The sequence below is a fragment of the Chiloscyllium punctatum genome, chromosome 5, assembly GCF_047496795.1.
Source record: "Chiloscyllium punctatum isolate Juve2018m chromosome 5, sChiPun1.3, whole genome shotgun sequence".
NCBI lineage: Eukaryota > Metazoa > Chordata > Chondrichthyes > Orectolobiformes > Hemiscylliidae > Chiloscyllium > Chiloscyllium punctatum.
In genome coordinates, this window is record NC_092743.1 from 51600332 (window position 1) to 51614496 (window position 14165).

General features: G+C 42.6%; 1 protein-coding gene across 2 annotated transcripts in view; it reads right to left on the bottom strand.

Annotated features, from left to right (window-relative positions):
- Nucleotides 1-14165, bottom strand: part of LOC140477075 (copine-3-like) — a 76680-nt gene that overhangs the window by 21758 nt on the left and 40757 nt on the right. For both annotated transcript variants that reach the window (XM_072570296.1, XM_072570297.1), the window contains exons 8-9: nucleotides 9901-9999; nucleotides 277-363 (exon numbers count right to left, since the gene is read on the bottom strand). In XM_072570296.1, the coding sequence (XP_072426397.1) occupies nucleotides 277-363; nucleotides 9901-9999 (186 nt within the window). The remainder of the gene's footprint in view (nucleotides 1-276; nucleotides 364-9900; nucleotides 10000-14165) is intronic.

Genomic DNA, 14165 nt, shown 5'->3' on the forward strand with positions numbered 1-14165 from the left:
TGTTTTTGTTTCAGAAGATGAGGATAGTGGGTGCAATCTACCCATCCTCATGTTGGCAGTGGTTGGCACCACATGCTCAATAGACACCAATCAATTAGATAGGAGACTAAGTAAAACATGCTGTGTTGAAGTATCATCTAGACTCAGGATATTAGATGCTGCCTGACACTTATCTCCAGCATTTTTTGTTTTCAGTACAGTTTCCAGTATCTGCAGTAATTTGCCCGTGTGAAATGTTTAACTGATTTATGAAACAAAAATCTACAAAACACTTACTTGGCATAACTTGAAACTCACTATCCCTGAGTTTTTGTATCTTCTCTTTTTCTGCTTCTTCTTTGGATTAATACACTCAAACTCTGCCTAGAAATGAACCACCATGAGAAACAGTTCATGAGGAATTGATGCAGTATCATTAAGCTGATTTAAGATGTTCAGTATGAAAACAGAAACCATACCAAACAGTAAGAAAGAAAGGAATGTTATTAGCATTGGCTAATTCAACAGTTTTTTTTTGTATTATTTTTGTATGTGGAATTATTCCTACGTTAAGCTTGCCAAGAATGCTTCCAAATCTTTTCCTCAGAACTTCACACAGGCAGGTTGCCATGGGTGAACTGCAGTCAGTCACAGAGGGTAGAATTTTCCCAAGCCCTACATGATGCAAGCTATGTTGAGAAATGCAAGAAATATTCCATGTGAGGCCTTTCCCAATATCTGGAGCAACACATTTCTAACATTGAAGTTCTTTTTTGCAAGCAATATGAGACCTATTTGTGGGGACTGTCATTCGTTGTTACCAAATCTCAACTTATTAGTAAGCAGGTTGCCACTCTACCACCTGATAATTGTAAATTAGACTGAGAATTCCTGACAGGAGAGTCAGATTGCGCAGTTGGGATACAAGGCTACTTGTTCCTCCAGACAGCCATCTTGGATATCCACCACCAACATCGGAGGGACATTCCATGGACAGAAGATGCATGTATCTCACGTCTAAGGACATGGGCACGTGCTACCCGCGCGCACCCCCGAGCACATCTCCGATTCACTGAAAATTCATCTTCTCAGCTGTACTTAAGAGCCCACCAGAGCATCCATCATTGCAATGCTGTTACAACATTATACACAGAAACAGGCACCCTTCTCAAGATTGGACTAGGCATCATCTCAGGGCTGTTTGCTTGCTCTCTTAGAGAACAATCACTTAGCACCTATCAAAATATCTTCTTGCACTATGGCTCCTCTGACAGAGCTGAAAGACTTAGCACAAAGACAAAGACAAATATCTTGTCATGCTTACCAGCTGCTATCAGTCAAGGGATGGATATCTTGTTTAATGGTATGGTACATCAATCTCCCATCTGCACAATGTGTTAGTAGCTTACACTGCTTATGCTGCAAGCAAAGGACCGTGTCTCAAAGTCTAAGGGGAGTAGCTTCAATGAAGTACAGGAGGCAAATCAGTCAGGGGTGCCAGTACAGTAAGTTATCCTCGCCTCTGATACCATTCAAAGGATTTGGACACAGTCAAGCGCCTGGTTGGGTTGATCAGAGTCAGTCAGTCAGTATCAGGGATTTGAATATGGTTAACCATGTGATTCTAGTGCAATCCATCCAGGGAGGCCCAGGGGAACTGAATGGATATCAATCAAAGGTCTGGTCACTCAGTGTGCTGGCTCATTCACTCAAAAGGGTGGGTCATGGTCAGTCCAGAGGTTCTGCCGATGAAAAATCTAGATGTGTTAACAGGTGGCCTGCGCTGTGGTAGCGAGGCCAGGGAATATCCTCATGGGGGCAAAATATTGGAAAGTGGGAGCATAAAAATATTGAAGAGGGTCAACTCAATAAATAAGGGAGGAGAGATGATAGAACATGGTTGGGAAAGGAGTCAAACAGAGGGGTCATCAACAGTGGGACAAGAGAGGGCAGATGCAGACTCAAATAGATGGATTGAATGAAAATTCAGAGAGGTATAAAGACTGTGGGGTTGACGGGGAGAGTTATCAGAAGGTAATGTTGGGGGGTTCACGTATGTGGAAGGTCGAAGCCTGCCACTCACTGCCTAAGGAGTGGCTACCCTTTTCCTTCCATCATGCTGTAAATAACAACTGAGCAATGGAAATGAAAACAGCTGCAACCATACCCAGAGGGGACACGTTAAGCGCTTAATCCTGAGAGAGTGGGCTCCAGTTCAAGTAATGGGAGGCACTTTAGAGGGTAGCACATTTCACTCTCAGTCACAGAGAGGCTGGAACACACCTCAGAAGTACATTCTTGTGAACTTTAGACAGTCGCCTACTCTGTGCAGTCCAACTCGTTCTCCCAAGCAATTGTGACTATTTCATGATGGAAAAAAAATCACTGAATCCCATAAATGCTTCTGAAGCAAAAGCACTGCCTATGCAGCTGGAAGGATGCACAGTTGCTAAAGGTGAGTTCTCCTACAATTTACTCACTGCCTACACATGGTGGAGGAGCTAATGCCTTCTCACTTTGGTTCATACAACACTATGTAGAGATAAGGATGGATGACTTGGTGGCTATGGATGTTGCACAGTGAATCACACACATAGATGGCAAGAACAAAACATAGATGGCATGGGTAACATTTTATTGTGGATAAGTTATCCCTCTTGCAAATCACTGTGCTCTCAGATGGGTCTTCTACATCTTTGTTCTAGCACGATGTCTCAATAGAGATTTAGATTTTGCAGCGGAGGTGGAGGTAGTCTGCCCTAGAGAGTGAAGGCCGTTGGCCTTTGAGGTTTGGTTGGATGACCTTTGTCTAGAGGGTCCAGACATACTCAATGTGTCCTTACCAGATTTACGTACACACTTTGCAGCTTCAATTCCCTGAGGACTAGGGTGATAGGCAGTCCGAGCTGGAAGGTCCAGCCACCTCCTGCATGTCCTGAATAGAGTCTTCGCTGGGGCCTATGTTGTTCCCACTCCTGCTGGATGCCAACCTGCATGTCTGCCTGAGACAGCAGCATTCCAAATGTATTGTTGCACAACGTTTTAAATAGGTCACTGCCGGCAGTAATATCAGTACATGCTCTTGCTGGGATACCCCTGGCATGTACATCCTGCTGTGGTGAACGAGAGAACTGGGCTGACAATCAGACAAACATGGTGCAAAAGGGACAGAGAAGGTAGTTAACGAGGACAGTTTGGGATGATTGTCCAGTGAGATTTCTTGCATATCGCAAAGAGAAACTCAATAAATTTAATGTGAATGACACTTTGTCAAAAAAAAAGACTCAGCCAAGACTTATTCCCAAAAGTAGGAGGGCTAATCAAGCCAGAGGTCTGCTTGAGAGAAGTAATATTAAAAGGTTACTTTCACATTGAATACCTGCCCATTTTGACAGTAATTGTATCTCCTGCAGCAAGTGAAAAAGGCGAGCAAAGAGCAAAATTGATTCACTATGGGAGATGCAGATTTGGATTATGTGATAAGGTGGAGGTACCAGTATTGGACTGTGGTGGACAAAATCAGAAGTCACATGACCCCAGTTTACAGTCCAGCAGGTTTTTTTTGAAATCACAGGCTTTCAAAACACAGCCCCTTCATCAAGTGTTGTGACTTCACCCAATGAAGGGGCTATGCTCTGAAAACTTGTGATTTCAAATAAACCTGCTGGACTATAACCTGAAGCCATGTGACTTCTAACTTTGGATTAAGTGAATTGCACATGTTTACACACTGATCAAGGACAGGATTGGATTCTAAAAATCTCTGCTGTGCATTCAACATCAGAGAATAGCACATTCCTTTGAAAGTATAAGCTATACTGCACCAGGTTAAACGGTATTGTAAACTCATGTACCTTGAAATGATTTAAGTGATAAGACTATGCAAATATGGAAAGGTTTCTAGTCAATTTAGACATTTTTAAAATCTGTTTTTTTTAAACTAGAATACAAATTTTATAAGTTAGCTCCAAAAACATTACATTAAAAAAAGGACATGGATGACTTGTTGTTTTAAAAAGTTTTGGAATTTCCATTATAACAGTAATATCAAGAGTTACACCAATTACTCAATCAATTTATCAATGGGAATTTAAAGCAAAATTTCTTCAGCAGACCATTTAGTCTTGTTGACATATCAAAAAATGTAAACTGCACATAACACTTTACTCTAAATATTGTATTTATATCACAGCTGTAAGGGTGGGCTTTACTTTCAAAGATCAAGTACATTATCTTTCCTGTATTGATGAAAAATTCAGCGTGACTACTTCAGACCAACAATCCAGTGCCACCGTGTCAGTTTCAATAATATAGAAGGTGCGTGTCCCAACATTTCAGAGTCATTTATTAACAAGCAATTAAAGTTGTTGACAACACAATCCATCGTCAAACGCACATTATTTTGATATCGGATGTGAAAAAAAAGGTTTGAAAGTCTATTATGTAGCACAAGAGGAGGATAAATGAGTGTCACCAAGACAATAGATAAATCAATTGCAGGAATGAAGTAAGGGAAATATTGCACTCAGGAAGTAAGAGACGACTGTCCCTTTTGAACTGCTATAGACACATCTACAATTATCTAGATTTATTAAATCTTATTGTCACATGTATTAGAGGACAGGATTACAGGAGTATAGTGAAGAGTCTATACAGGCCACCATTCTAGGGTGCCATTTTAGAATTCAAAATCAGACAGGATTTTTAAAAAAGCAGAAATAAAAGACACAGCCAAAAGAAAACATTCAGATCACTCCCTGCCCATGCCATGACTGCTCACCACAAGAAATATAAAGCCACAAAGTCCATCCCTCAGTCTGCGAACACTCAGGTGCCCAGAGTCCCTGCACGCCAGCTCAGCCAGAATGCCACCACGTTCATGGTCATGTACCTGGAGCCAGCCATGTCCTGGAGCTGCACCCCGCCACTGGAACTGTGTCGCCATTCTTTGGCGCCATCTTGCATCCACTGACGCCCTTGCCGCCATGAGTCTGCTCTTAGCCAATCTTGGCAATCCTGTCACTGAAACTGCAGAGTTCTGAACTGGGCCCAAACCCATGCTAGCACCACCACACCAAAGCAGCCAGTGCCTCATTGTAGTTTACTTTGCTGCTGCTACAACCTTCCTCTGCCAACACTCCAGGAAAGAAATACTCCCGGAAGGGGACTACCACCAAAAAGGAACAAAATAAAAAAGGAAAAATGAACAAAAGTAAATGAAAGCAAAAAAAAGGCATGCAGAAGCAGATGAGCCCAGCCCCAAACAATGCCACTTCGCTGTCGCCATCTTGGTAAAGGAAGAAAGCTGTAAGGAGGGAGTTTCTTAATCCAACACCCTGAAGGAACAGCAATATGGTTTTGAGCCACAATGGTGTATGACATGGGTGAGGGAGAGTTGAGAGAAATATGCCGGAGGTGGTGTTCCCATACATCTGCTCCCCTTGTCGTTTTCAGTGGTGGAGTTCACAGTTTTTAAGATACTGTCAAACAGCCTTGGTGAGTCACTACAGTGTACTTTGTATATGGTACACACTGTTATCACTATCACCTATGGAGGGAGTCAATATGGAAGGTGGCAGATTGGCTGCCAATCAGGCAGGCTGCATTGTCCTTGGTCATATCAAGCTTAATGCATATTGTTGAAATTGCATCCACTCAGGCAAATTGGACAGTATTCCATCACACTCCTTATTTGTACTGGACAGGCTCCGGAGAGTGCAGTGATGAGTTACTTCTATAGAACTGCTCACTTCTGATCGGATTTTGTTGCCACAATATTTGTATGGCTGATCCAGTTAAATTTCTGGCCAACGTTAACTCCAGATAAAGTGATCTTCTTGAAATCAATAATTTATTTTTCAGACCATTCAGTAAGATTTCTTTACCAAAATGGAATAACAAGAAACACTTGCTTTTCAAATTATTTAATAAAAAACAAAAGGCCACATTTATGTTTCCAAAATAGACACCCCAATTTTAATGTTACATACTCCCTTGCCATCTCTATTCAACTCTGCCTCAACTATCATTCCTATGGCCTTAGCCTTCGCCTTATGATCACCAGCTTTGGACTATGACCACTGGCTCCCCAGCCTGGATATGCTGTTGACTGTCTCGGGGTTAAGGTTAGCTGACTGTACTACTGTAAATGCAGTAATAATTGGGAATGGTATAGTCAAGGAACAGATGCTGTTCTCTGCGGCCAGGATTGTGAGCTCTGAAGGCTATGTTGCCTGCCTGGTGCCCAGGTTCAGGATATCTCAAACACAAAAACAGAAATTGTTGGAAAAGCTCAGCAAGTCTGGCAGCATCAGTGAAGAGGAATCAGAGTTAACGTTCTGGATCCAGTGACCCTTCTTCAGAACTCATTTTAGCTGTAAAGGAACTTGGAATGGGAAAGATCCAGTTGTCGCGGTCCATTTGAGTACCAACAATTTAAGTAGAAACATGAAAGAGGTTTGGCTGAGGGAATACAAGCAGCTAGGGGCTAAATTAAAAAGGAGAACCAAAATGGTAATAATCTCTCAATTACTTCATAAGACATGAACAAATTGGTACAAGGTCAACAAGATTAAAGAGATGATCTCAAGAAAAGGAATTCATGGAACATCTACAAGATTTCTTTTTGAGCAGTTAGTGGTACAGCTCATTAGGGAACAGGCAATTCTGGATGTGGTGATATATAATGAGGCAAACTTGATTAGGGGGCTTACGGTGAAGGAATTTCTGGGGGACAATGATTATAACATGGTAAAATTCACACTGCAGTTTGAGAGGAAGACGACTGAATCATTTCTAATGGTATCACAATCGAGTAAAGGTGACGATAAAGATGTGAAGGACGGGCTGACCTGTGCTGGTTGGAAAGGAAGTCTAGCAGGGAAGATGGTGGGGCAGTAAATGGCAAGAGTTTCTGGGGTTATTTCGAGATGCACAGCAGAAATTCATCCCAAGAAAGAGAAGCATACTAAGGTTAGACAACCATGGCTGACAAGGGAAGTCAGGGACATCAAAAAAGCAAAAGAAAGAGCATACAATGTGGTGAAGATGAGTGGAAAGCCAGAAAATTGGGATGCCTTTAAAAACCAGAAGATTAGACTAGATTACCTACAGTGTGGAAACAGGCCCTTCGGCCCAACAGGTCCACACCAACCCTCCAAAGAGCAACCCACCCAGACCCATTCCCCTACATTTACCCTTGACTAATGCACCTAACACTATGGGCAATTTAGCATGGCCAATTCACCTAACCTGCACATCTTTGGATTGTGGAAGGAAACTGGAGCACCCGGAGAAAACCCACGTAGACATGGAGTATGTGCAAACTCCACGCAGACAGTTGCCAGAGGCAGGAAATGAACCCAGGTCCCTGGTGCTGAGAGGCAGCAGTGCTAACCACTGAGCCACCGTGCCGCCCCAAGACAACTAAAAAAGCAACACTGGAGATGATGAAATTGGAGAGAAAGCTAACAAGTAATATAAAAAGATTGCCTTTTTTTCCAAAGATATCTTAAAAAGGTAAAAGAGAGGCAACCATGGACATTGGACCACTGGAAAATGAGGCTGCAGAAGTATTAACGGAGAACAAAGAAATGACAGATGAACTGAATACCTGTGGTACTTTGTATTAGTTTTCAGTGGAAGACACCAGCAGCATACCAGAAATTTAAGAAAGTCTTGGAGCAGAGGTGAGTGTAGTCACCATCACTACACTGAGGAACCTGAAAGATCTGAGGGTGGATAAATCACCCAGAACAGAAGGACTACCTCAGTGTTATAAAGGACATAGCAGACATGGCATTGGTAGTGATCTCTCAAAAATTATTGAAAACAGCAAGCGTCCCAGAGAACTGAAAAATGGCTAATGTAACACTCCTGTTTATGAAGGGAGAGACGCAGAAGACTGGAAACTACAGACTGGTTAACCTGACCTCGGTCATTGGAAAGGTTTTAGAGTTCACTATGCAGGATGTGATTGAGGAGTAGTTGGAAATGCATTGCTCAGTCAGCACAACTTCAACCAGGGAGTTCATGCCTGACAAAACTGTTAGAATTCTTCGAGGAGGTAACAAGCAAGTTAGACAAAGGAGAGCCAGTGAATGTGATCTATTTGGATTTCCAGTAGGCCTTTGACAAGGTGCCACACAGGAGGCTATGAAATACGAATACAGCCCATGGTGTCAGGGGCAAGGTATTGGCCTGGATAGTAGATTGGCTGACTGACCAAAGACAGAGTAGGGATAAAGACTTTTTTTTCCAGGATGGCAGATGACTGGAGTTCTGCGGGGTCAGTGTTGGGACCACAACTATTCATGTAATACATAAACAATCTGGATAAAGGAACTGAGGGCATTGTTACTAAGTTTGCACGTGACACAATGATAGGTGGAGGGGCAGATTGTGTTAAGGAAGCAGGGAGGCTGCAAGAAGGTCTTGGATAGGCTTGGCGAGTGGGCAAAGAAATGACTGATGGAATACAATGTGAGAAAGTGAGAGGTTATGCTCTGTGGTAGCAAGAATAGAGGCATGGATTATTTTATAAATAGGGAACGGCTTCGGAATTCTGAAGCATAAAGAGATTTGGAGTCCTGGTTTAGGATTCTCTTAAGGTTAACATGCAGGTTCAGTTCGGAAGACAAATGCAATTTTAGCAATCAGTTCAAGACACATTTCTAGAATACAAGAGCAGAGATGTATTACTGAGGTTGTATAAGGTTCTGGTCAGACCACATTTGGAATATTGTGAGCAATTTTGGGCCCTGCATCTAAGGATGGATGTGCTGGCATTAGAGTGGGTCCAGGGGTGATTTTCAAAAATGATCGTGGCAACATCCAAGGAAAAGGAAATTGATGTTTCGACCATAAACTCTTCATCAGGAATTCCTGAGCAAGAGCATATGCTCGAAACATTGATTCTCCTGCTCCTTGGATGCTGTCTGACCAGATGTGCTTTTCCAGCACCACACTCTTCAGCTCTGATCTAACCCTCTGATTATCTTCTATGTCTCAATTAAGCCTTCTTCTCTCGCATGAAAACAGTCTGAAGACCTTCCCTCCATATCAGGCAACATCCTGGTAGATCTCCTCTGAACCATTTCCAAAGCTTCCACATCCTTCCTAGTGATCAGAACGGTTCGTAATATTCAAAGTGTGACCACAGCAGAGTTTTGTACAGCTGCAGAATGACCTCATTGCTCCGAAACCTAATCCCTCAACCAATAAAAGCTAACACACCGTATGCCTTTTTAACAACCCTATCAACCTGGGTGGTAATTTTCAGGAATCTATGTACATGGACACTAAGATTTCTGTTCATCTACCCTGCCAAGAATCTTACCATTAGCCCAGTGCCTTTTAATTTCTGTTGCTCTTTCCGAAGTGAATCACCTCCCACTTTTCCAAATTAAACTCCATTTACCACCTCTCAGCCCAGGTCTGCAGCTTATCTCTGTCCCCCTGTACCCTGCAACTTCTTTCAGCACTATCCCAACTCCACCAACCTTAGTGTCATCTGCAAATTTGCTAACCTATCCTGGGCTGAGAGGTGGTAAATGGAGTTTAATTTGGAAAAGTGGGAGGTGATTCACTTGCACTGAACATTCAACATCACCACTCTATTCACTCACCAACATTGGCTTTTGGTCCCGCAATGACCCATTTTTAAGTTTCAAAATTGCTTTTAAAAGGTTTTTCTGCGACTTTATCCATTCCTATTTCTATATGTTCCAGCAGAATTCTACAATTCTATGAGAATGTTGTGCTCCTCAGTTACGTGCCTCTGTGTGTTCCTAATTTTAGACCAGGCCATCATGAGCAAAGCACTTTCAGTTGCCTGAGAATTTGTTCTGGACCGCGTCACAACAGAAAAAAAAAGAATAAAATAGCTGAAGCTCCTTCTGCAGCAGAAACATAGAAACTTACTGGTGAACTTTGTGATGCTGTCTGCAACAACTCCATATTGGTTTCAAATGTTCCAATTAGATCATGTGATCCATCATTGTCATAATCATAGCAGGTTACCTGAAATAAAAAAAACTTCCATTGAGACGACTTTAGAGTGGACAAACCAATGTACCGAAGAGAATACTTTTAAAGTATCTTGCTAATTCCTAAAGTAAATCATATCCCTAAAATAGCTTATAAGTTTGGGCTTGGTTTATAGATACATTTTCTCTGCAAACTTTAAAGGATTGTTCCTGCACTCAACTAATACATATGCAGCAAAATTAAACCAAAAACATCCAAAACAGAAAATCACCAAAAACATCCAAAACAGAAAATCACCAAAAACATCCAAAACAGAAAATCACCAAAAACATCCAAAACAGAAAATCACCAAAAACATTTTAAAACATGCTCATAGGGCAGAATTAGCCCCTCCCTGGGATGGTGTGGAGAATATGAGAAAGTTAGGAAAATACAGCAAGAATGCACAACATTAGAACCCTGATGTCATGAAAATGTGATCAGATTTTCACTTAAGGTTTAACTGATATCGTCATAATCTCAATACTGAGTGATAACTATTTTATTTCACTGCACATGCATCTCACTTACATGCCAAATTGTATTACTTACATACTACTTTTAATTCTCTTCACTATGGGACAGCATGGTGGCTCAGTGGTTAGGGGGAGGGGGGGAGGGGGTGGAATATTCTTCAGAGTGGATGCAATGGGCCAAATGGCCTGCTTTCACACTTTTCCAAGAAAGTAGATGGTGCAAAACCTCAACATACAAGTTACAGCAGGTGGTTGACAAATTGCTTATCCCAGTCATCACCCAACTGCGCCTTCAGCACAATGTTCCTGCACATTCATCATCTTCCTTGATTCTTCATCCAAGCAAGTTGGCATTAAAAATCACTAGCCATTAGCGTCATCATCCTGAAGATCTGCTCTTAGCTTGCTTTCTTAGCATTCACTCACTTTACCCTTAATTGCAAGCTACCAGCCTCTACATATTTAACACCCAGGCTCTTTATTGCTTAGTTACAACCACCAGCCTCTGCAACTTTTATTGCAATTTAGCACCAAAGGAGCGGTAGGCAACTGGTAATGGTGGGGTTGATATGAACAGTGAATGTCAGTGTACTGCATCAGTCAACAAAAACATCACACTTGCAGCATGTGCAACTTACAAGGCAGCAAACACAATCGCTTCCAGCAAATGATCATTCAGAAAGTCAAGGATGAACTTCTTGATGGGGGCCGGTGAAGGGAGATTACAGTCAAAGAGCTCGTCAGATTCCAATCCAGCATTTGGCCACAGTCAGTCAGTCAGTCAGGTAAACTGTGACCATGCAGCTGGAGATTGGGCTGTGGTCAGCCCTGCAGGTGACCTGAACCAATCTGGGAGCCATGGAGACATTAGCTCAGAGACTGGGCCACAATCAGTCTTGGGGCATTAGGCAATAATGGTTCGAGGCGATATCGGGGCAGTCAATGGAGTCCTGGAGAGAACAGGCAAATTTGAGGATGGAGTTCATTGCACTAGCTTGATTGGGAAAAATTGTAAGTGGAAGGGTGGGTCTTTACAGATCATAGAAGGGGATTGGAACCATCCCCTGGGGAGGAGGATAGGAGAGTACTCTCACAGGTCATGCCCTGTGTGTAATTCCTCCTATGAGTGTTCACTGTTACTATCATCGCTCCCATCAGGAATGGCCACCTTGAGTGAGGTCAAAATCCCTCACCCTGCTCTCAAATTGCCATTGACATTGCCACTCCAGAGCCAGCACAGTACTGATAACATTGGTAGACTCCACTCTACAATCCTGCTTTACCAAGTGCCTCTGACAAGCCCGCCTGCTGTATTTTGATAAGTCATTAATGGCCAAGACTGTGAAATCATCCTCTGCCTGGTCTCTGGTAGCCCTTGGAGTGCCAGAGACCAAGAACTTTTCTTCCTCAACTGAACATGGAGGTTATGTGCACACCAGACTGCTCCTGAGTCTAATCCAAACAGAGAATCCACAAAGATGACAGGACAGTGCAGGTAAAAGCCATTCTGGTATACTTCTTAAAGTTTCATGGATTCCTTCTCAGAAATGAAAGTGAAGCTGAGAATCTTCAGTTTGCTCAGTACCATTAGTGTATGCATAAGAGAAGAAAGAATTAGTTGTCAAAGAGGGATAAAAGCTGGTGCAGTTTATGAATGAGTTAGCAACATAACGTTAAGTGGAAACAAGTGCAAAACAGAATGAAGAAGCTTACTGCATAGATTGGCCATTGAGGTCTCCCTACCCCCACGATTAACACTGCTCTTCTCTGGCCAATTCTAAACCTTTTCTCCTTGCAGGCAAAGAGGAGCCTAAAAGTTGGCATTCACCTGCTGGTCTTGGTACCCTCTGCCCACTGAGGGCTAGATTTTCCTGCAAAGGATAAAGAGTGGAATTAAATATGAAGCGGATGGAAAAGCAATTAATGATGATTCAGGAGCAGGAGACGTGGTGAGGTGTCTTCAGTGAATGAGTAGAAAGTGCAAAAGGCAGAAAAAGTTAGCAATGTGGGAGGATGAGGTGAGTGAGAGCCATTGAGAGGTCATCCTGCATGCAATAGTAAGAGCTGTAGTCTATGAGCCATGGTGAGAGATGACAATGAGCAGCAGAAGGAGAGAGTGTGGTGGCACTGAGTGTGAGAATTAGCAGAGAGAAGGCGCTGGTACTTACCCTTGTGGAGCACAGATGATCATTGACTTTCTTCCTGCAGAATGGTCCTTCAACCCATGACACAGCACTGACTTGGGCCTCTATGTGGATCAAGACTGGCTCAGTCTATTGCATAGCCTCATGAATTAAGGATAAAGTTCCTCTTCACGACCCAACAGTGCCTCCAGGGCACCGTACACTAAGCAGGATGCAAGTTTTCCTTTCCAGATCATGTCTTTAGCGGTAACAGTGGAACACTGCAGTGCGTGAGGTGGTTCGTAGCCTTCAGCATTTGATGTAGGTGAAGCTGGGCTTTAATTGTGGTGCCAGCAGCATAAACAATGTAAGGTCTTGGCAGTGGCAAGCACTTCAGGACCTTTCTTCTGCCATCGTGTGGCAAGAGAAACAGAAGAGCCTAGGTGTATAATTAATGAGGTGAAAAGCAGATGACAAAGTGAGAAAGGTCACTGTGAGCCATGGCTGACCATGAATCACAGCTGGCAAAACACTGAAAATAAGAATGTCTGCCCATTAGTCTTTAACAAGTTGGTCATTTAAACCAATTTTTTTAGAAATTTTCAAACAAACAATGTCTTTAAACAGTAATGGCAGTTTAACCATTGCCATGAACACTACGTATTGAATTAGATGCTGGTGATGGTGAATTGGCAGTACTGCTGCAGCCTTTCTGAGCCATAGTTGTAATTCAACACCAATCAGACAGGCACTTGTCTGGATGGTGTCAGCAAGCTCATGGTGTTCAGGAGTAATTGCCACTCAAGAGCTACCAATCAGTGGCCAGGAGCTCAGTACTACTGGCAGCACCATTGGCACGGTGGCCATTTCTGGTACTGCAGGTGACCTAGGCTGCAGGATTTTTGCTGGAGCCTGAAATGAAGTTAAGCAGTGTTTCTTTACCAGAGGCCAGTTGAGGAGGAAGCCTCACCTGCCACCCAATTTTGAACCAGATTTTTCTGGTAGGTAATTCAGATGCTCTGATTCCCACCTGCCATTGGTTGCAGACCAGCAACAAGTGGCCACTTAAGAACTTCAATTGACATCCAAGTAGAAAGGTCATATATAAATGGAGGAGTAAGGAAGACAGCAGGGTCTCCACATTTTCCTGTACGATTATACAGCCAATCCCCTTCCTTCCCTGATCCAACCTCATACCTCCTAGCCCACTTCTGTGATTAGCACTAAATTCCACCCTATATTCTAATGTATCTCACAAGTAATTAACCAGATGAAATAAAGCTGAAAGCTAAACTAATATAAGAAAATGTCTTCCTTAATAAAAGCATCAACAAATGTCTATGCTGATAAACAGATTTAAAACTTGACAAAATCCTCTGCACACAGGCTTCAAGTCCGGTTTCCACAAAATAAAACGACTACATCCCGGACTAGGTAAGTCAGTTTTATAACAAGAAACACGAAGGTGACCACAAGAAAAAAGGGATGTCAGAAGAATGGGCATGAAGATGTGTTAGAGTATCCCACTTTAAACCAGATGACAGTCACTTATGCAGACTGA